Below are 22682 nucleotides of genomic sequence, written 5' to 3' on the forward strand. Positions count from 1 at the left end.
ATTTTACAAAATTTGAGGTATTTTTTTCTACCTCATTAATAAGTTCAATATATTTTTCTGCCTCAGTTAGCTTTCATATCTTTTCTACTAACATATATTTTCCTTCTCAAAAGGGATTCTTAATTTATTTTATAGCCACTCTTTTTTTTTTTTAAAACCCGAATTTATTTCTTAATTCCATAAATATTTTGGGAAATAATATCTTCTCCACCGTACTCACCCAAAAAATCTCTTTCTTTGATTACTATGAACAAGATTTGACCTTGACGTGTATTTGCTAGGTGGTTGTAATATATGTGCAAACACACACTGACATACACACTCGTGGATTTGTGCATCAGTACTTTAGAGAAGCAAGCTTTCTCATAGAGAGCACAATGACTAAAAAGTAAACAGATATTTTCTGTTTAATCATGTAATGTCTTATTTATACAATAAGAATTTTAGTTTTAAATATTTAACTTGTTTCTGGATTATTTCAACTGGTGTGCTCTTTTTTCTGTCCTCACATTTGTTATACATTTCCCTGGCTGAATGTCATTATTAGAACTCTCACCTTCAAAATAATTTATTCTATGCAGCATTCGTGAGAAAGATTATTATTGAAGTTGTCCATTTGATTTGCTTAAAAATTAAAGAGCTAAAATGCATCTTACATGTAAAACATACTTTTGGAAGTCAAAGCAGTAATGTCACACAAATAATCCTGAGGCAGTAAAGCAACAGACCACAAGGAATAACTCATACTTTTGTTCAGACCATAGAGATGCTCACAGAAGATGTTTACCTGAATTACATGGATATCCGGAACTGCCAAAAGTTATATTAGTGACAGATGACAGATGACCAATGGAAGTTAACAGTTCAGGCTGTATAGATCTAGGGGTAGATAAAAAGTGACAGATAATACGCAAGATACAAGATCTCCCTTAGTGGTTGTTAGTACAACACATATAGCAAAGAAAGCAATAACGAGATTCCTGAGATACTTTGACATGATCAATTTTGTAACAGTGAATAGTGTAGCACATGGCCATTTTGCCTTTTGTTAAAAGTAATTAAGACTTCTCTGAAGAGAAGTACAATGACACAACTCAAGCTAAGGGTACATATTCTGAGCGTAAATACACACCCTAAAGACAGCTTTCTTTGTTGACCATAAGATTTAGGTTTCTAAGATAATTCCTTAAGGAGATTAAGCTCTGTTTTGTGCTAACGTCACCAGTTATTTGCTTATGATTGTTCGCTAAGGTCCAGAGGAAAACATTATATGCCCTAACTTTCTCATCTGCATGTCAGTAGAATGCAAGATGTATATATGCTCTTTGCTACACTGTGAAGTATTTTTGTCTATAGAGAAAACTGATTCTTTTCCTAATTCGTATAATACCATGACTAATTTCCCACATAAATAACTCTACTATTGCATTTCTCAATTATATTAAAGTTATTACTTATGTTATTCAATATGTAAAAATAATTTTACAGTAAACATCTCCTTTACAGTGCTGTCGACATAGAAATAGCCATGCTGTATGGGGGAATATGTGCATCAAGAAAAGGAGGTTGAAGTGGTAGGAATCTAACTGCTTTTCCCTTTGCACATTTGGTGAGAAACTAATGAAGGAGATATATGTGTTTTTCTGAAAAGGTGGATTTTAAATATTTGACCTAGCAGTGATCCTCTTCTCTGTCTTCTTACTGATGTTTAAATTTTTATTACTCTCTCTGACTTGTGGACTTATGGTCATCTAAGAACAGACAGAAAAAGCTGACATCTAGAAGAGACTTTGAACCCAAAAGTTCTTTGTTGATCTCTTATTTAACTTGGTCTTGTGAAACATTTCATCTATTTCAACTCTTTTTAAAATTTATTTATATATCTACAAACACAGCAACATTAATAGTGAGTGATTATGTCTTCTTCCTCTTTCCCCTGCCAAAGCAGCTCCCTAGCCCAGTCTGCACAAGTATGCGCCCAGGCGGGTCTTGAACTTCTCCAGAGAAGATGGGAGCTCAAAACCTATGATAAGGGATTTTTAAGTTAGCAATTGATTTTACTCGTTCCAAGTTAAAGTGTCAGAAAGTATTACCGCTTATGTTTGAGGAAAGAAAAGTTTACCAATACATTAGCAACTCTATTGAGAAGTTAGTAAAGTACACTAAGCACTCTACAGAGATTGACTTTTTTTTTTTTTTAGATTCTTTAAAACTGAATTCCAGTAAAAAACCTTTATTGGTCAGAACATTCAGAAGTGGAAGCTAGCCAGAAACTGTCAAATTGACAAGGAGTATATTAAGGTTTTTTTTTAAAATGTCAAGCAATATTGCCATTATTTAGTAATTACACTTTGTATAGAACTATAAAAATTATGAGGTATACAAAATATTTGAAAATAAACCCAACTGCAAAGAAACATCTTTTTCCTGTTGCTCTCCCTTATAGCTTACTTGATCCTACTTCCATTCTGCTCCCATCCAGTACAGCCTTCTTGTATTTTGGTTAACGTTTATTAACCAACAGTCTGGCTAACCTAAATCTTTCTTCAGTATCTACTAGCAATATGCAGAAGTAGCTGTGGTCTCTTACTCTTGCATGGCCAGTTTATTATTCTATATATGAATCATCTTTGTTGCTGCCCTTTGATCAATTTCAGAAGTCAGAGTTTCAGCGGTCAAACCACTTGATACACAATTCTGTTTACTGGGTCCTTATGCCTATCTAAAGTATTTTTTTTCATGCAGCAGTCGATTTATGCCCTTTCTACAAGACTACACAGCATTTTATTTGACTTAGTCAGTTTATGTTGTGCTTCCAGATCTTTAACTTTTGTTTCCAGAGCAGTATATTTGTCAAGCCACTGTTTTTCTCTCAGCATAGCAGAGGTTATAATTCAGCCCTTGAGAAGAGTCTAAAATATCAGGCAGGCCTCCCACCAAGTTAACAAGGAACTATTCCCAAGTTTTCAGAGATTCCTCTTTGCTTCTTTATTTTAAAGTGAACCTTTCCAAATAAGGATTTTTTAAAATATCAGTTTTCAGGAGAAGGATAAATGGAAGATAATTTTAACACCAAGAAAACTCGGAACTAGAATGTGGAGAACAGAAGAATCAGTCAGTGAAAACACAATCTGACAGTAAACATGATTGCAGTGGGAGTGGGATGAGTTGGGAGCACTTAATCTGTTCAAACTCTTCGCGTGAACTCTTAGAGAATTACAGTGAGATCTTACAGAACCTCAAGATGACCTTAGCTTTGCTCTAACTCTTTCTTGCACTTCTAATTCTGCTATTGCTCCTTTCCTTTCCTCCTATTTTTCTTGCACTTGACTTTTCTGCACTCACTTTTTGTGTTCCAGACAGAATATCCTACTCTTTTCCCCTCAAACTCTTTTGCTTGCCAAGATCTCACATTTTTCCAATTCCTCCCTAAAACCTTCTTCATCAGGGAATTTTCACTCCTTATCCAACCCAGATGCCTTTCTTGCCCTGAATATTTTTTCCATATCTTCTTTTGTCTCTTAAGAACTGAATATCTGGCAGTCAAGGATTAGCAGTAATTTTCTTTCTTGCGACAGAATGAGAATTCCTTACTGATTCATTGTTTTGACAGAAATATCTTAAGAGTCCTTCTGTCTTATGGTTGCCATTCAGTAGTTTTCCTTCTCTTTAAAACTTACTGCACTATTGTGTGCAAAGATGGGGATGCACCTGCCGTGGCAAGACTTTAAGGACTTCAGATTTTTAGGACTTGCTTTTCCATATGGTGTAAAATAATAAGAATGACATAACTTTCCAATAAATATGCAAAAATAAGTTCCCAGTCACTTTCAGGAAAGTGGAGGGAGTGCATTCAATAGTGTTACAATTTAGAAATTTTTATGTGTGAACGGAATCATCCCACTCAATACAACTGGGATTTTATAGTAGATTTTTTGCTTAGGCATCCATTGATACATTTAAAATATCACTATTTCAATCAAAACAACAACAACAACAAAAAAACGTATATTCAGGAATTGCTACTGATTATGGAAGTCAAATTTCAGGATATTTAAAAGGAAATGCAGGAAGATCACTTCTATTTTAAAATTTTATTCTCTGTGAAAGGCTAAGCAGAACTTTACTAAAAATTATGAGCAATGTTTGTATAGAGATCAACTATTTTTCTCATGTTTTTCTCATGTTTTGTCTTAGTAAATTTCAATGGTGTAACATGATAGTAATTTAAGCCCAGAAAGAAAGGGACTCAATAATTACTGTGTAATACTTGCAGAGTTTAAGTCATCATTTATCCCTTCCCAGACTGGGTGATTGACTGGGTGACAATTCACTATACACATATGCATATATATTGCACAGGTAGCAAAGAATGGAGTCTTCAGTAATGCAAGCACAGTTATGAACACTTTCAGCTGTGAAAGGGCTCATCAGTAGAACAAACTTATTATTTGTGTGTATATATGTATGTGTGTGTGCACATGCATTCACAGACTGTATTAGTACTAACAGTGTGTGCATTAAGGAGAGAAATACACTCCTGAGCTTCACTCTGCATTAGTAATGAAGTGGTTGTGGAACAAATGGGGGACTGTGTTTCCAAAAATCCAGGTACATCTTTGTCACGCACCAAGAACTGATTTTCTCCTATTGGATAAACAGGATTGTGAAACTTATCGAAGCCTTGGTGTGTCTTCCTCAATCATATCCCAAATACTGTAGGCAAACGCACATATACTGAATTCTTTAAACTTGTCAGATGCCAAAAGTATACCTATTTTCATTGGCATCTCTTTGGAAAAACTTCAGTGTATCACCAGATTAATCGAAGCATACACTTGGCTTTGTTGAAAATGTTGGTTATTCCACCGCAGTTGAAAGGCAGTCTTTGTTTTCATTTTCCCTCTCTCTCTCTCTCGCTCTCACACACATGCAGTACACACATTGACACACTTCTCTGACAGAGGACTTTTGCGAAATTGACCAATTGAAGTCATTATTAGATGTTTCATTTTGATCATATTGAATCATTTAAGTTGACAAAACAAGAATATCATCAGGTTTCTTTTGCCTGTAAATAAATAAATGATTGACTAACAATAACTAAAACAGATTCCGAATGTTTCTGAGGATAGTATTAAAATTCTTTGAGAATCTTAAAATATAAAATAAACATAAACACTAGTGTATGTATTTGCAGTCTTGTATTTATTTTATCTTTTTTTCTCTACTTGGGTTGCATTTCCAAGTCATTCTTTGCTCGTGCTTGTGTAGCATCTAGCATAGCCCAGTAGGACTGGATTTGCAGTTGTGTGGTGCTGAAGCACCATTCTTGGACATGAGAACCAACTTCATGTTTACTGTGTAAAAATGTGTGTTTTATGTGTGTTTTATACTTACAAGTGGGCAGAGCTTGTACATAAGGGTATAAGTAAAGTTTTGTTTCAAACTAACAAACTGACTATTGAGATGAATTGGAACTTTAGTGAAGCTTAGACAAAACATAATTCTATTATCAGTGGGCTATGCAAATCCTATAGTTGATATCTGCAGACAGAGCTTTTCTGTTCTCCGATCATGGCCAGCAGCTGCCAGAGGATGTTGATGGCTGAGCTAGCAAAGAATTGTGGGGTACCAGAAACACACAGGTGGAGTAGGACTTTATGTGGTTATAATCAGACTGGAACACCTATGTCTGCAGGGGGCCTTTATCAGAGTATACACATGTACAATAAAAACAGAAGAGTCTAGGTAGAAAAATTAAAGAAAACAGATGGACTAGAAGAGGGAAGAGGCAGGAAAACTTTGAAGTTATATACAGATATAGGAGTACAGGGAAAATGCAGCAGATAGGAATCATAAAGGAAATTCTCATCTTCCTTTCTCTCATTATTTCCTGTTTGTCATCTGTTAAGAATTTTTTGATGTATTTATCACTACAAAGCCAAATGCTGCCTCTTAGCAAATGGGCCAATGTTCTGTATGTTCACATCTTTCCATTTATGACACTCTCAAAGAGTTAGGGAGTTTAGTCTCTGAACCCAGTGTTGTACTTACAGTGACCTAAACATACCACTGAGACAGTAGTGCATCTTTTAGGATGTAAAATATGTTCCACGCAACAGTCAGTATAATAGAAAAGCCTAAAGAAAAAGTACTCTCAACTTTTGAAGTTGCATTTTGTCATTCTTTAATATTATCCAGATTACATTTGTGTCATACTCAATTTAATCAAAAATTCAGCAGTTGAAGAAAGTTATCTAGAAGTATACTATTTTTGAAAGACACAAAGACTATCTACCTGCTAGTTAATCGTAAGTGCTTTTGTTAAGGCCACAAAGAAAAGATAGCTTTCCATCTAACATTTAGAAGACCACATAAATTCATACAGTACCAGCAAGATGTAAAGAAAAAGGAACATTCTCATAACACTATGGAGAGCTTCCACTGAAAATAAAAATAATTCTTAATATGAATTTCAAAGGAGTTAGTCATTCTCAAAACATTAAGTTTTCCCTTTCTCAGTAAATTACATTAATTTTTTTTCTACTTTATTGTTTATACTGTTAATATAAGCAAGTTTTGCTTTTACAATCAGAAAGTTAAAAGGTTAATGAATAATTCGGGACTTAAAACATTTCAGAATTCAAACAGCTTTTTCAGGTTCATTTGAAGACTTAATTCTGCACATCAAGCAGCATTATGAGTTCTTCTGAGGGATTTTGATTGTGACAGTCTTAACTTCAGTGTATTCTTGAAGGCCATATTCTCCCCTAGACAAAAGAGAATCAAGAGCAATACAGAGATTAATAGGTTAATACTTTTTATATGAATTATGTCCCCAATGATTTCTTTAGTGGTGCTGTTCAATTGAGCAGATGTGCAACAGGGATAATAGACATATTTGTAAGACATCTGTGCAGCTAGACTGCTTTCGGATGCCTTTCAAAAAGCTGTAACAATTGTTGCCTGGGAAAACTGGGAAAGAGAGTGGTTTCATTTCTGTGCAAAAGAATGGCATTCGATCAGTGTAGTGCATTCTAAACTGAGTTTCTGTGCAACAAATCAGGCATGTGTTAGGTCTTTGCAGGCATACTCAACAAGCCTTTTGTCAAAGCCTTCCTCAGCTGTCAAGAGTCTTTTCCAGTGTCAAACAAATAAAATCTTAACCTCAAATAAATTGGAGTGATAATTAATCCTCTGTGAAATCTCCCAGATAGTGAAAAATACTTAATCTTACTGTTATGTTCTTAACATTATTCCACCTTTATGTTTTACATGACAAGATGAAGCTACATGTGTGCCTAGCTGGTTGGCATTTGATGCAGGAAAGGAATTTAGACATAACTTGATTACTTTTTAGAACAAATAGTTGCTGCAATGCAATGCTATTCAGTTCCCAGAAGTCTTACTGGATACATATGTATGCAAAACAGATATCTGTACTCAGGACTCAGTGTTGTGGGAAAATGAATTCCAATTTTCTTACTGTTTCAGAGATGCATTCTCTTAATATATGAAATGTAGTAGTTTACTTAATAATGGTGTTAAAATTCCAAGAACTATCTAGAGATTTTTATTCTGAGATTCCAGGAAACTGATGGCTGAAACTGAAAATTTTCCACACATATTTCTGCCACTCCTACAACTGATTCCCACCTTCTTACAAAGCTTTAAAATTTTCTTTTTATTCTCTTTCTTTATTATTTTCCATGTCAGACCTTTATCTGGTGCTTACTCTTTCCTTGCTTTTCAGTAGAAATATTTTTTTTATTGGTGCACTAGTAGCTGTTTTGGACCATACATTAGGAAGAACTTCATTTGCAGAAAAGCTGAACTCCTTCAAAATGCACAGTAGTTCATTTCTGTGATATTATTTATTTCCAGTTTTCTTTTCTTTTTTTTTCTCCAGCAAATAATTCTTCAAAATAATTCTTCAAAAGTCTATCATTCAGAAGAGAAGATTTCCCAATTTTCACCATTCAAGTGCAAAACAGTCTATGTTAGTAATGCTCTAGATGTGGTGGGGTTGTTTTTTTGTTTTGTTTTTGTTTTTTTATCATTTTGTTTGTTTTCATTTTGACATTTTCTGATGCTCTCAGCATGGGTACAAATTAGTTCGCTTTGAAGTTGTTAGGACCTAATTTGCTGTCAGGAGCATATTGAATCCATTAATAAGGAAGCAAGAAAGCCCTAGGTTTTCTCTCTCATAAAATAGGAAAAAAATAGTTCTGATGGATTTCACTTGCAATTCTTAACAAAAGACTGCTGTGATTTATTCTCTAAAAAGCTCCAAATAAAAAAAATGCTATAATGTATTAAAAGTTTAGGATATCTTATCTTTAAATTTATAGTGCATGATATGAATCTAATGCTAATATGAACATCAGAATGAATGTAGATTAAACAAGACCTGATTCAAACCGAAACTGGATTAAATCTTGCAAGTCTGAAACAATTTGATTAAATTTTCATTTCTATAGACTGCTCCACTTATTTTCCCACTTTTCTGGGAAAAGACCAAAAGTCTGAAGTAGTATTGTGTAAACAGTTATTTTTGACATTATATTTGATCAAGTTGGTTAGTAATTTCAAGGATTTCAAAATGTCTTGCACTCCTAAAATAGGGGCACTTAAAGGGTATTCCACAAACTATGCATGATTTCTGTGTACATATATGCATGTAATGACACTTTCTATATCATGCAAAAACTGTATACCATAAAAACATTGATTAGTTTTGCATATCAGTAGACTGCAAACTACTACAAGCAGTTATGATGAAAACTGGCTTTTTAAAGGAATTCTTTTCTTGACATTTCACCTGACAACATGAGATTTCTGAGTATTGCACAGTTTGACAAAATCTCAAGATGGGGATTCTAGGTGTGAATATTAATAACTGTAGCTTGGAATTTAATTTTCTGTTTCCTGTGACTCTACAGTGTCAAAATCGTTTACTTACAGTTCTCTTCCATTTCCTGACATCTTAAATCCTCCAAAAGGACACTGAGCTGACAATGCACTGTAACAATTAACCCTAAAAGAATTAAAAACAAGTCTTTAGAAAAAAGTCTTTTTTCACTTCTGAAAAGTCACTGTTGTACCATCAACTATAATGCATTTGTGGTGATATTTGTAAAATACAAGAGTTATGTATTTGCAAGAAATATGCTACTAGGATGAAGGCTCTAACTTATCAAATGCCTTCAAGCTGAGAGAAAGTCATATCTTTCTTTTTATAATAACAATGAATATCCTTCCTAATTAATGAATCAATTCCCAAACCAAAGACTAAGTACAGATAATTCTTCTCCATGTATACTTCCAATAGGTAAATTCAGATCATTTTAATATCTGTTTAGGAAGTTTTGTTTGATTCTTCTCAGTGTTAAACCATTCTGTAATGTGGCTGAGAAAAAAAAGAAGCCAATGAATAAGGATGGAATAGGAATTTATACTAGGAAGAATTTGGGCAGAATATGCATTCTACTCCGTAGCTGAGGAGGTCTTTCTATATTGCAATATTGTCAAATCAGATATTCTCTGTTTTCACGTCTTACAGTTTTTCCACTGACAGTCTAATGGTTTATTATGAAAAGAACTGGATATTAGGAAAAGGTTATTTATCAAGAGGGTGGCTGGGCAGTGGAGAAGACTCCCCAGGGCAGTAGTCAAACCTGATTGAGTTCAAGTATCATTTGGGCAATGCACTCAGACATAGAATTTAAATTTGGGCTCTGTTGTGTAAAACCCAGAGTTGGACTCTATGATCCTTTTGGGTTCCTTCCCACTCCACATATTCTATAACTCAATAAAGAAGTTTCTTTTCATTGTTAATGATTCCTAGACAGATCAGTACTATTACTATGCAATGAGAGTTGAAAACTAAGATTTTACTTTTGTTAAAACCTTTCTTACTTTTGAAAGAATATTAGTTCAAATATTAACTTTTATAAAAGGTATGATTTCAGGTCACAGTACATCAGCAGGAATTTGTACTGGTGGCATATCCTTTCAGATAAAAAATAGGAAGTACACATGCTTTGAGTTCAAGTGTAATTAATTGTTCACTTTCTGATAGGGAAATGTAAACCTCTTTGTCAGTCATTAAATAGTCTGCCGTTTCTTCAGGTTTCCATTTTTATTCCCCCAAGCCTTTGCTTTTTCAGTTCCATGTAGGTTACCTTTTCCTTTTCCATTTCTACATGAAAGTTTTGCATGCTTTTTCTGCCTTATTGTTCCCCTTAGCATCTTTTCCTTCCACCTTGTAACAGTTCTTAGAATGAAAGAATCATATAACCCTTAGAGTTGGAAGGAATCTTTAAAGGTGACCTAGTCTAAATCCCCTGCAATGAACAGGGATGCCAGAGTTAGACCAGGTTGCCCAGGGCCTGATCTAGCCTTGCCTCAATAGTCTCCAGGTATAGGACATAAACCAAATCTCTATGCAAGCTGTTCCATTGCCTCGTCACCCTCTCTGTAAAGACTTTTTCCTTACATCCAAACTAAATCTCCCCTCTTTAAGCTTGAAGCCATTTCACCTTGTTCTATCATCACAGACCCTGCTTCTTCCATCCCCTTTTTTTCTGAATTACATTTTATCAGCCTTTTTGTTCACAGGAAGATATTTTGAACACATTAACAGTCAAGCGACTTCAAGTAATGGATTTATGTGCACATTATAGAAAATGATTCCTTCAGAATAAGTGTGTATTGAGCTATCCCCAAATCCTGGGTGGAAAAGAGGACAGAAATTTTACTGTATTTCCTCCTGTTTTCTTTCCGTTCTATCAAGTACATTTAATTTTTTCAGACTAAGTTTACAGGGCAATTTTGTGAAGACCAAGAAGAAGTCTTTACGTAATATCTCAATAGGTGTGGACAAGTAAGTGTTGAAACACAATAACATACCACCAGAAGAAGTTTTCACCTTTCTAAGTGAAGATTTAAGTGAGTCATGACTTACCATACTGTCCCAGCCTGAAGAGCAGCTGCAAATGTCAGTGCTTTATCAATGTCTTTGGTAAAAACTGCTGCTGCTAAGCCATAGGTAGTGTTATTTGCCCTCTTGATAACTTCATCAATAGTTTTAAACTTCATGATTTGTTGAACAGGTCCAAATATCTGTTTTAGGCATATACAAATACGCAAAGTGGACTAGCGTATCTCATTATCACAAACAATTTATACATAATGAAAACAATTTCTTTCAGTCCTGTTCCTAAATTAATTCAGTCAAGGGTATACAAGTTAGAGTCCTAAAAAGGGTTATAAATTAACATAGAGTTAAGATTTTTATAGCATGGAGCAAATCAAGTTAGCCTCGTGTAAAAGGAAAAAAAACCCACTGAATAAAAAAATAAATAAGAAAAAAAAAAAAAAAGTAAATAGTAAGAAGAGACACCTAGCATAAAGGTATCTGTCATGGAGTCACAGTATGTTACAGATCTATACTGGTGACCAGCCAACTGATATTTCTTTGGGAAACTAAATTTCTCTCTCCTACATGTTTTATTGGACTTCCATCTTTGCAGATAATGGCACAATTAAACATACACACCAAGTGTATATGTAAATTCTTCTCTCTTTCTGGGTTCTATATGAGAAAATACTTGCTTTCTCACTGCTGTCTCTCTCTGTTAGCAGCTGTATATGACTGTGACCTACTACTTCATGCTAATGCATTATAGGGTAGGGGGGCATTGCTGCATCTAATTAATTTTGTTCCCATTGTTTATTGTTTACTTGATTTTATTGGAAAATCTTTAGTCCTAGTTTCTAATTGGTGTCGGAAGGAATTATTTACAAAAAAAAACTGAGATTCAAAATCCAAGTATTCTTTAAATTGCCTTTGCTCTTTGCAGTTTTGTTACTTAATAGAATCAAAATATTGTCAGACAATCAGTTCTTACTGTATTGCTGAACTAAAGGAAATGAATAAACCTGCAAGGAAACATCTCTGCAATGTTTTCTACCTGTTCTATAGATCAGAAGAAACACTCAAAATTACTTTCTGGGCAGCTTTATTCTGTCCTTCTCCCATTTGCTATTAGCTCTCAGTGCTCTGGTGTTCATTTTAACTTAGCCTGTTGATTTTTTACTAAATGTACTTGGTATGTGTAGCCGATTGCATTAGCAGTCTTGCTGGCAAAAAAAGTAACTCTTAGATTTCTAACAATTTTGAAGGAGCCTTCTAGCATGAAGAAATATAATCAACAGTAATTGCACCAGACAAATGAAAAACAAAACAAAACAAAACAACATAGAGAGTGAAGAGGTCACAACTTCAGTTTGAAAGTTTGCTTACAGAACTGATTTGCGGTCATAACCCTCTTCTCTCCAGCTAGTCTCTGCTGACCTAGCATCATTCCCTTAGTTGGTTCAGTACAAGCCCTTCAGTGCTGTGTGGGTACTTTAGAAAGGAATTTAGATTAAGCAACACTACAGGGGCAAAAGATTTCTTCACTGTAATTGTCACCAAGCAAAACACCTGTGGAAGCACAACTCATTGCAAAATAGCTGTTTGGTGCATATTTGTGTCAAAACCGCAACTTGAGCTGCTCCTTACAGAGTGCAGAGTTCACAAACTGTTTTCAAAATTTGTTTCTCTGTTACAGTTACCATAGCTGAAATGTGAGCCGTGGGCAGTATGGAGTGATGTAATTAACAGACCCAGCCTTAACATTTCTTATCTCTTACCAGCTTAAGGTGGAGACTTTGTTGTCAGGTCAGCCTCATACTCCTCTCACTGACCTCTAATGAGCTGGTGAAAGGGGTATAAGAAACTAAGAAAAAGACTTTAAACAGCAGCCTGGAAACACATTTACTTGGAACATTTTTATATAGTCACTTGATCTTCCGAATGGATATATTGTACACACATTTAAACATAAAATCTCCAGTACTGACTGCCAAGAATTTATTTACCTCTTCTTTGGCGATGCGCATATCATCTGTAACATTAGAAAAAACTGTGGGCTGGATGAAGTAACCCTTGTTTCCCCATGGACCTCCTCCACATTCCAGTTTGGCTCCTTCTTTTTTCCCACTCTCAATTAGATCCAGGATTTTTTGAAACTGCTCCTTATCAATCTAAGTTAAAAGAAATACAGGAATGAAAACAGTGTCTAACCCACAACTTAACAATGTTCCAGCATTGTTCAATTGCATACACTGAAGAGAAACATCTGGAGAGCCTGGCACACATTCTTGTCAATAACTTCTCAAAACTATTCAGTAATCTGAAATTTTCACACAGAGAAATCAGCTATACAGGGAGTGATAGTGTGTGCATCTTCAGTATAAATGAAAAAAAAATCTATAAAATAAACATATTTGATACTTTTTCCAGAACTATCCTCAGCTGCAAATGATTAATCCAAATGACAACTGATGAGCTTGTTTCTGCATTTATAACAGAGCAATTGACCTAGCTTGCAAGATTCTCCTGTACATCACTGGGACTGATAGTCTGGCCCTGCTGTTTTCCTAAGCCATCAAAGAAAGTTAAGAAGCAATAGTACAATATTAGTGAAATTCAGTGCTATTTTCAAGTCCTTTTGAGTTCTTAGTAGAATGTAGACTTTCAGCTTTATGAAACAGATTACAGATTTTTTTTCTACTGGATGAAGCCAATCTCTGCCCTTCTTCCCCATGTTCACAAAGCAAGACTGCATATGATAAACACATAACAGTTTGGCTCTATGGTACAGCAGATTGCAGTGTCTTTGGCTAGAAAAGGAGTTTATGATGGCAGTTAATATTTCTCTGACCTCCTCCAGTTTTTAGCCACAAAAGAGATAAAAGAAGATATTGTAAATAGAATGAGAAAGAGCACATGTGCTTTTCTCTTCCCTCTTCCAATCAACTAATCAGCATTTTATGCATTAGAGAAAATATCTACAAAGTAACATTATTTCAAGAAAAACTCAATGGTAAGGCTTGTTTGGTGGAGACATACAACACATATATTTATTTATTTATAGCATCATAGAATCCTTTGATTCAGTAGGGATCTGTAAGGGTTGTCTAATCCAAATCTCCTGTAATGAACAGGGAAATCCACAGCTAGGTTAGATTACTCAGTGCCTGGTCCAGCCTAGTCTTGAGTGTCTCCAGAGACAGGTCTTCCCCCACATCTCTGCATGCTCCAGTACATCACCACATGCACTGGTACAGGTTAGGGGGTGACCTGCAGGAGAGGGGCTCTGAGGTGAGGGACCTTGGGTTCCTCGTGGATGACAGGTTGGCCATGAGCCGGCAGTGTGCTCTGGTGGCCAAGAAGGCCAATTGGATCCCGGGGTGCATTAAGAAGAGTTTGGCCAGCACGTCAAGGGAGATGATCCTCTGCCCCAGTTAGGCCTCACCTGGAGTAGTGTTCAGTTCTGGGCTCCCCAGTACAAAAAAAGACAGGGGTAACCTTGAAAAAGTCCAGTAGAGGGCCACAAAGATAATGAAGAGCATGGAAAACCTCTCTTATGAAGAAAGGCTGAGAAACTTGCATCTGTTCAGCCTTGAGAAAAGAAGTCTTAGGGGGGATATGATCCATGTCTATAAATATCTAAGGAGTAGGAGGCAAAGGGATGAGGCTGGACTCTTCTCAGAACTTTGTGGTGATAGGACAGTGAGAAATGAACACAAACTGAAGCATAGGAAGTTCTGCACAAATGTGCATGGGAACTTCTTCACAGTGCAGGTGATGGAGCACTGTGCCCAGAGAGGTGGTAGAGTCTCCTTCTCTGGAGACGTTCCAGAACCGCCTGGACGCCTATCTGTGCAACCTGGGCTAGGGAGTGCTTTGGCAGGAGGGTTGGACTCGATAACTTCTAGAGGTCCCTTCCAACCCCTACAATTCTGTGATTCTGTGATTCTGGATAACTAGAGAAAAAAGTTCTTTATAATGATTTCAAGACACTTCATTCTTTCAGAGTTCAGCCTTTCAAGCATTAGCTGATGAAGACACTAAGATTACTTCTAGGGGGACCCTTGCACAGACGTTGCTTTTCTGTGATCATATTCATCAGCCAGTAAAGTAGACGTACATCTTATTCTCTTATTCATGCAATAAGAAAGGTGGCATTTCATTTAAACAATAAATAGCATTTCACTCATACAATAATATAGCATTTGAAAAGATCTGGGGATTCCTGGATGTATATTAGACTAAACCTGTATTCAACCAAAGCTGTGATAAAAGCTTATAATTTTAAGGATATTTATTTCTAAGGATATTTATAAGGAGGTGATTTTTAGTTACATGTGCTTCCCTTGTCATTATGCTTTCAAACAATTGCCTTAGTGCATGTGGGAGACAAAGTTTCTGCTACCCTGGTGGCCAAATATCTCTTGTGCATAAACAGCACAATGTGAAAATGTTTAGATGACACAGTTCAAATTGTTTTCAGCAATTCCTTTGTTATTGTTATCATCATATTTTTTCTTAATAATGTGTGAATTATCATATATGTGTTATTTTACATTTCAGCAGGGCTTTTGCATTTTCCCTCTTGCCTACTGTGCAATGCGCTACCCAAACTTGTGGCCTGAGGTAGGTGCTGCCCCTGAGAGTTAAGAACTGGGGGAAAAATTTGTCTTTCAAGGAGGCTATGTGACTCAGGAACATAGTGAATCAGTTTGCGTTTTGAAAGGAAGATGTAAAGAACAGCATGGAATGTAATACAAACATATTTAAAGCAATTACCACAAAATAAATTAATCTAAACTGCACTGCTGTATTTTTCCTTTATAATGAGACTATGTGAACAACATAATAAAAACAAAAACATACAATTTTAGCAGGAGAAACTTTGATAACCTATGAAAATCTAAAGGTTTCTACTAAAGCTTGCTAAGAGAAAAGAAGAGATCAAGAAAGGCAAATGTATTCAGTAATTCCTTTTTTTTCCCCAGTATTTAAATGTCTGCCTTTAAGTAAAATTTTACTTTTCTTTTGCATTTAAATTGGTATTATGAATTTCATACTCAGTAAAAGTAACAATCGTATGAAATTGGATCCCTGTTAGCTCTGTGTTAGCTGTACAACAGATAGATACACATCTGAATTCCTTAAGATTCAATGTTAGAAACTTCCTGCCTTCTGACATGTAGATTTAGTTAGCTTAATATATTAGTTCATTAGCTAGACACAGTGCAGAATATAAAAATATTGTTTTTTACTGCTTTTGCATTCTCCAAACCTTTTATGGCTTAGAATGCAATTTTCTAATTTAGTAGTTCATTTTTTCTGATAACATGACTGCATAAATCAATGAAGAATTACAGAACATTATCAAATGTGAAGGACTTCCTTTGTCTCAATCTTTTGCTTAATCTCTGTTACAGTTCCCTTCTTCTGTGGTGATCAAACTTGTTTGTAGTTGTGCTGTCAGGAATTTAAATATCCTATAGTACAAACTAATATGGGTGTAAGACTTAGGATGAAAATGAATATTCTGTATTCAACAATATTCTAATGTGATCAACAGAATCCACAAATCCAAAGCACTATGATAATAATGCTTTTTAATGTTGTATTTCAGCCTCCGTTTAATGGGAAAGCTGTTGGCATAATCTTTTAATACAAGCAGGAGAAAATACAAAATCCTGCTTTTTAATTGTGTGGTATTCTAAAATTGAGATCAGTATAATGAAAACTTAGCACCTTGAAAAATAGTGAGAAGTGTTTTCAGCTTTATTTTTCTCAAGTTAGTCATATACTGAGGCACCAATTGAATATAATATTAGCACTATAACATGGGTGATCAACTTGTACTTTTGCAGCTGTTGCATTGGAGCTTTATCAGTGCATTTAAATTCTGTATAACTGTCCCCTTTCCATATAAAGTGGATCTGGAAAAGAGAACGAAATCATACTCCTGATTACAATACTAATTCTCTGATGGTAATACAAACAATCCTCACTCCGAATTTTTCCCCTGATTCTGCAGTCTAGTCACTGGACAATGGTTCTCAGCCTTAACACTAACATAAGAACGGATTTAGGAGTACATTAAAGTGTGATGTTCTGCCAAAATTAAATGAGAGACATATAATATTACTCACTTGAGGGCCTTGCTGAACACCAGGTGACAGAGGATCCCCAAGAGTGTACTTCTTTGCTCGTTCAATGCTCCGGCGAACAAACTCATCATAAATAGGCTCTTCCACAAAAATTCTGGATCCTGCTATACAGCACTGTCCTTGATGGTAGAACAGACCAATATGTGCAAATTCCACAGCTTCATCCACTGCAAAGAAATGCAGAGTTCGTAAGTCATAAATTTGAGTGGTCACCTCATTTTTATATGCAAACTTTTGTCATGCCATCTCATTTCTCTTTTTAGTACCTTTTATTTTCATGACCATTTAAAACATAAGTATCTATTAATTTCATTGATGTCCAAAGCTACTCTTATATACAGTAGCACAGCATTCTCAATCAAAACACATTCAACTGTTACATGTCAAATATTGATTCAGCATTACCATGAGAAGTCCACTAGGAAGTAAATAAACCATCTATCTGGATTTTATTCTGAATTCTTTTTGCATTAGAATCATAGTTATAATAAGTAAGTGTTGGCAGATGGACAGACACTTCAATCCAGCCAAACAGCCAGAAATTGCTAATGACATTTTACTTTAAAATTACAGCACTACAAGAAACATAGCAAGAAAAGCACACAAAACTCTTCCTTATTCAGATATGAGTCATTTTTTACAAAATAAAAAGTAGTCAATTTATATAATGAAAATGCTACTAACAGTCTGCATCTGCAAATATGATATTAGGACTTTTTCCTCCAAGTTCCAATGTAACCCTTTTCAGATTTGTCTTCCCTGCTGCTTCTTTGATCAGTTTGCCAACCTGAAAGAAAAAAAATGTCACTTAAAAAAGATTAATATGACCCACCCACACTCAAAACTCATAATCACAGTACATAGTTGTAGTTTCTCCTTTATCAGAGACAAGGAGATCTGAAAGAAGAAGAGGTACTGCGCATGAATATGCAGAGAGTCTATGCTGTTTCTTTCAGTTGATGGCATCAGTAGAGGAATTTTTTTAAATGTGAAAAATTGCAGGGAAAATTGTGAGGGAAGATGCTTGTGGAAGTTGCAGCTTTTGCTAGTGTGTTGCAACCAATGGATGACATCCTTACAGTGACAGTCTTCCTGATTTCGGGAACAGAATTTCTTCCTGATAAATTACACTTTCACAGATAAATGACAGGAACCAACATCTAGAAATATGTTCCCCTGTCCACTTGCCTTTGGAGCTATACTGGGCACTAGGAATTATAGTTGTTACTGTCCCCTGGGAATATCTGTGGAATGGTTCTTATATCTCTTTGCTTTGGGGTCCTTTTCCCACAACTTTTGCTGTCAAGGTTTCTGGGTTTTCTCAGTTTGTACTGACTGTTGATATGAGGCAATGATATTTATCTTTGGAATGTACATTCAAGAAGTTAAAATACCAATTGGCAGTATTTCTATGAAGTATGCACCCAGATAGATAACATAAAGTACACCAGTAAGGACAAATTTTTTTAGTGCCAGAAGGACAAATCTTCAGTTATATCTACAACTGCTCTTGAGAGTAAAAGTTCGGGAAAATTAACAGTGATCTTATCAATTGTTGAACGGATAAACATTCTAATAAACTTCTAAGAACTTCCCAGTCATCATCTGTATTATTCAAGTACAGAAATGTCATTACTTCACCTAAGTGTGTGCAGGTCCAATGACAAGATTTCTGAAGTAAATTGCTACCATCGTGCTGTTATTAAAGACAATACAGCTCAACTTCTTTAAGTTTTTTTTTGCATTTTTATATTATTTTTATTAAGAAGTAAACAAAAAAATTATAAAAATGTTTTGTCTTTAAAGGAAAAGCCTTAAAATAGCATTAATATAATAGAAGCTATTGTATGTCATGATGTGCCTTTGTTTGAAGGGTTTTCCTGCAATACAAAGATTGTTTAAATACTCTTAAAAGAAATGGTAACCAACAAATCATTTAACAGACTTTGTTTAACAAACCAGCAGCCAAAAGAAAGGAAAAAGTTAAAATAGTTACACAGAAAAAGTTAGACATTAAATCATTACTGGTAATCACTGGGGCACAGTTATATTTTCTTGCATTCGTTATACCTCAGTGGAGCCTGTGAAGGACACTTTATCTATGTCCATGTGGTGAGAAATTGCTGCTCCAGCGGTGGGTCCAAAGCCTGGCACAATATTCACAACTCCAGGTGGAAATCCTGCCTGAATTGTAAAAGAGAACCCCATAACATCAGGGACATGGTAATGACTAGGAGAATGTATCTTATAGACTGACTTTAATTCTCAGTTCTATGTAACTTTCTTTCCCACATAAATAAACTTTTTGATATTTATTGCTAAAAATAATAGAAAGAATACATTAGATTTTTTTTTTAAGTTATCCCACTGTAACTAATCTAAAAGCATTTTCATTGAAATACAAAATCCTAGCAGTTAGTTCAGTCTTAATACTCATTTACTTTGTATGAAATAGCAAACCACAGCTTTGCTGAATCATGGTTTTGAAGCAGAAAAATAAAATGTGCTAAGTCATTGTCAGTAACATACTGCAAGGTTACTGCGCTGGTGACTGCTGAAGTCCACGCTAACTCTTCAAACATGTTAGATTACATTTGTTGATCTTATTGGGAAACAAGATAGCTAAACTATTTAACCGTTCTTTGGGTGTTTACTGGGCTAGGTACAATAGCCAATGCCACTTTGAAGCCACTGGATGAACTATAACATTCCTTGTGTTCAAGAGCACAAAGTGTATTCTGGCATTTTCAGTGTGAAGAGAGTTCACAAGCTTGGCATCACTCAAGCAATGAGGATTTACAGCTCTCTGTTAATTATAAACCCAGGCGGGTGAAAGGTTTGTTCAGTTAAAAAATAATAATAATTAGCTGTACAAACAGGTTCTTTTCTGTGATAACTATGCTAATAAAGTCCTTGCCACTCACTTCTAAATACCCTACTCCTGACTTAATGTTTACTTTTGACTTTGAAATGCACTGTGCAAATATCTTTGCCAAAGAATGGAATGGGGTTTATTAAATTAGTATTGTAATTTTTTTTCTTTTTTTTTTTTTTTTAACTTTTTAAACTCTGTTTGTGGGAGTGTATGAGGCTGTGTATATGCATGCTTTTGCCCTGAATTTACTTAACTGGTTACAGTAGGTAAGTTCCATAGTACAAGGCTAGACATGTAATGAAAAGTACTTTCAAAGGGCAGCCTAGCTTACATTACCTATGTGGCATTTCAGCTGCAGTGTTCTATTACACATCTGAGAAGGGCAAAAAGCTATGTTGTTACCAACTTACCTCTTTAATTAAGGATCCCATGTAAAGGGCACTCAGAGGTGTTTGTTCTGCTGGTTTGACAACCACCGTGTTTCCACAACAAAGTGCAGGAGCGATCTTCCAGATAAACATAACCAATGGGAAGTTCCACTAAAAGGCAAATGAGAATGTGTATCCGATTACTAACACATAACCAAAATGTCTTAGCTTTTTTCTATGATTGTAGCACAGATTGTCAGCTGAATGATCAAACTTTTTATTGTACTCTTTTCAGTGTGAAGATATTTTGAAAAAGCAACTAGCAAACCATGTACAAATTGATACTGATTGGTGATTTTGGTATATGTGAGTCCAAGCACAGGAAACAGCAAGAGTACACCTCTAACAAAGCTTCAGGATTAGTAGTAAAGGTGTCATTTTTGTTATCTTGTTTCTTAAATGATCTGTCATCAATTCAGTTTTCAAAGAGAGACAAAGTAATAACGAGTAGTATTGCCTCTGCACTCTTCCCTGGTGGTTTAACTGTCATCTCTCTATTGTGCTTAGCTCAGCTGGAATGGAGAGCACTGGCTCCTTTGGATCCCATATTCAGCAGTGTAAGGGATAACAAGGATGGGGGAAAGAACTCCACCCCTTTGAAAATAATTCTAGTGGCTTTTTACCATTGTGCCTGTGAAAATGCAGAAAAGACAAGGGAGAAAGTAGAGGAAAAGGCAGTTAGCAGTTACCTATTGTCTCGGAAATGCTTGGAGAAGTATACATACATCTGTTCATTATCTCTCTCTGGTTATCTACTTATTCTCACACCACCCCCAGAAATAACAGGAGCATAAATAATTCAAAGTAAGGGATTTCATAGCTTTCTGAATCTTTCTTATTGAAGCAGAACTGTACGAGTGGAAGGGAAATGCTAAGCAGACAGAAGTATTTTACAGTGTTCACATAATCCTCCAAGGTTGGTTTATGTGCAGAACTTGAACTTGGCTGTAAGTTTCATTTCAGAGAAAACAGAGATATACTGAGAAGTTTTTGAACATTCTATACAGTAAGCTAGCATATGTACCCATATGCCCATAGTTCTGGGCTGCAGTTTTACATAAAATGTGTCTAGTTCTTTAGCATATCTTAAATCTGCTTTACATGAAATATCTTGTGCCTGACTTACAAAAGAAATGAACAATAGTTCCTCAAGCTCTGAAAGAATCTGAATCCAAATGATGTTTTCCAGAGATGTTCTCTAAACCAATTTCGTAGTCTAAAGATACAGCAAATCTTCAAGGTCAACTGAAAGATATCTGGAACAAAAGTGGGACCCACATGGCTGAACCTGCCTGGCAGACAACCTGACTATTTTAGAATCTTGTAAGCTGTCAAGCAGGTCAGATCAGACTTCCCAAACCTTTCATGTGTGCAAAGACATGAGTGGATTAGGAGTGTCTAGTGCATGTAACCACTGTCCCAGCTACCTATCAAAAGTATGTAAACCTCAACAAAGGTTTGATTTGCTCATTGTTTTGGATGCTCAGACTCAGGTAGGCCTTCTGAAATTTCACTTAGAATAAGTAAATCCAGAACAGGAAATTTTAACATTAAGAGCTTGGGAACTTGTGGCTCAGTGCTCATCAAACATACTTTTTGCATTGTTGCATGCACTGTCATCAATGTAACTAAGTCATAACTAAAAGTTGTTGTAGCCTAGATGCTCTACTAAAGAGAATAGATATTCCAGGTCCCAAATAACTTATTGCATATTGGCTATAATTATTATCTTTTCTACCTAGTTTATTTCCAGTTCTTTCTGTTCCAACAGAACACAGTCCTGTTTTTCAAACAAATTCTATCTTTTGAGTCTGAGCTCCATAATACAGGGAGTAGAGAACCAAGGCTTAACTAGACTCCATTTTAAAGAGTTTGAAGAATACTCGATAATTTCTACTTTTAGGAGCAGAATGTTTCTCACTGGTAATGTATTCACAATCTACAGAAGCTCAAAAACATGTTCATTTATGACAGTAACAACCATGTTTTACATAAATGACTCCAACTTACAGGAATAATTTGTCCACACACACCAACAGGCTCATGCCTCGTAAATGTGAAGAAGTTTCCATCTAGAGGAAGAAGGAATAAATTAGAAATTCAGTCAGAGCATTTACGAAAAAGTTAAATTAAAAGAAGATAAAGTTGGACACCAAACAGTTACATACAATTTTACTTATAAATTTATTCTCAAAACTTAACTGTGCAACAACAACAATAAAGTGCATCTGGATTCAATCTCTGTTTTCTTCATAGCTCCAATGTTTGACTCTATCATTATGACTGACTTTGCAGTA

The 22682-nt window shown here is 35.4% G+C and overlaps 1 protein-coding gene across 1 annotated transcript in view; it reads right to left on the minus strand.

Annotated features, from left to right (window-relative positions):
* Positions 1 to 6173: 6173 nt before the first annotated feature.
* Positions 6174 to 22682, minus strand: part of ALDH1A1 (aldehyde dehydrogenase 1 family member A1) — a 33851-nt gene continuing 17342 nt past the window's right edge. The window contains exons 5-13 of the mRNA XM_065745459.1: positions 22396 to 22457; positions 20368 to 20496; positions 19153 to 19266; positions 17767 to 17869; positions 17065 to 17249; positions 12931 to 13095; positions 10970 to 11127; positions 8966 to 9040; positions 6174 to 6773 (exon numbers count right to left, since the gene is read on the minus strand). Of these exons, the coding sequence (XP_065601531.1) occupies positions 6701 to 6773; positions 8966 to 9040; positions 10970 to 11127; positions 12931 to 13095; positions 17065 to 17249; positions 17767 to 17869; positions 19153 to 19266; positions 20368 to 20496; positions 22396 to 22457 (1064 nt within the window). The 3' untranslated portion in view covers positions 6174 to 6700. The remainder of the gene's footprint in view (positions 6774 to 8965; positions 9041 to 10969; positions 11128 to 12930; positions 13096 to 17064; positions 17250 to 17766; positions 17870 to 19152; positions 19267 to 20367; positions 20497 to 22395; positions 22458 to 22682) is intronic.

This window comes from Cyrtonyx montezumae, unplaced genomic scaffold, assembly GCF_038088225.1.
Source record: "Cyrtonyx montezumae isolate F1298 unplaced genomic scaffold, pur_monq_1.0 scaffold_36, whole genome shotgun sequence".
Classification (NCBI taxonomy): Eukaryota; Metazoa; Chordata; class Aves; order Galliformes; family Odontophoridae; genus Cyrtonyx; species Cyrtonyx montezumae.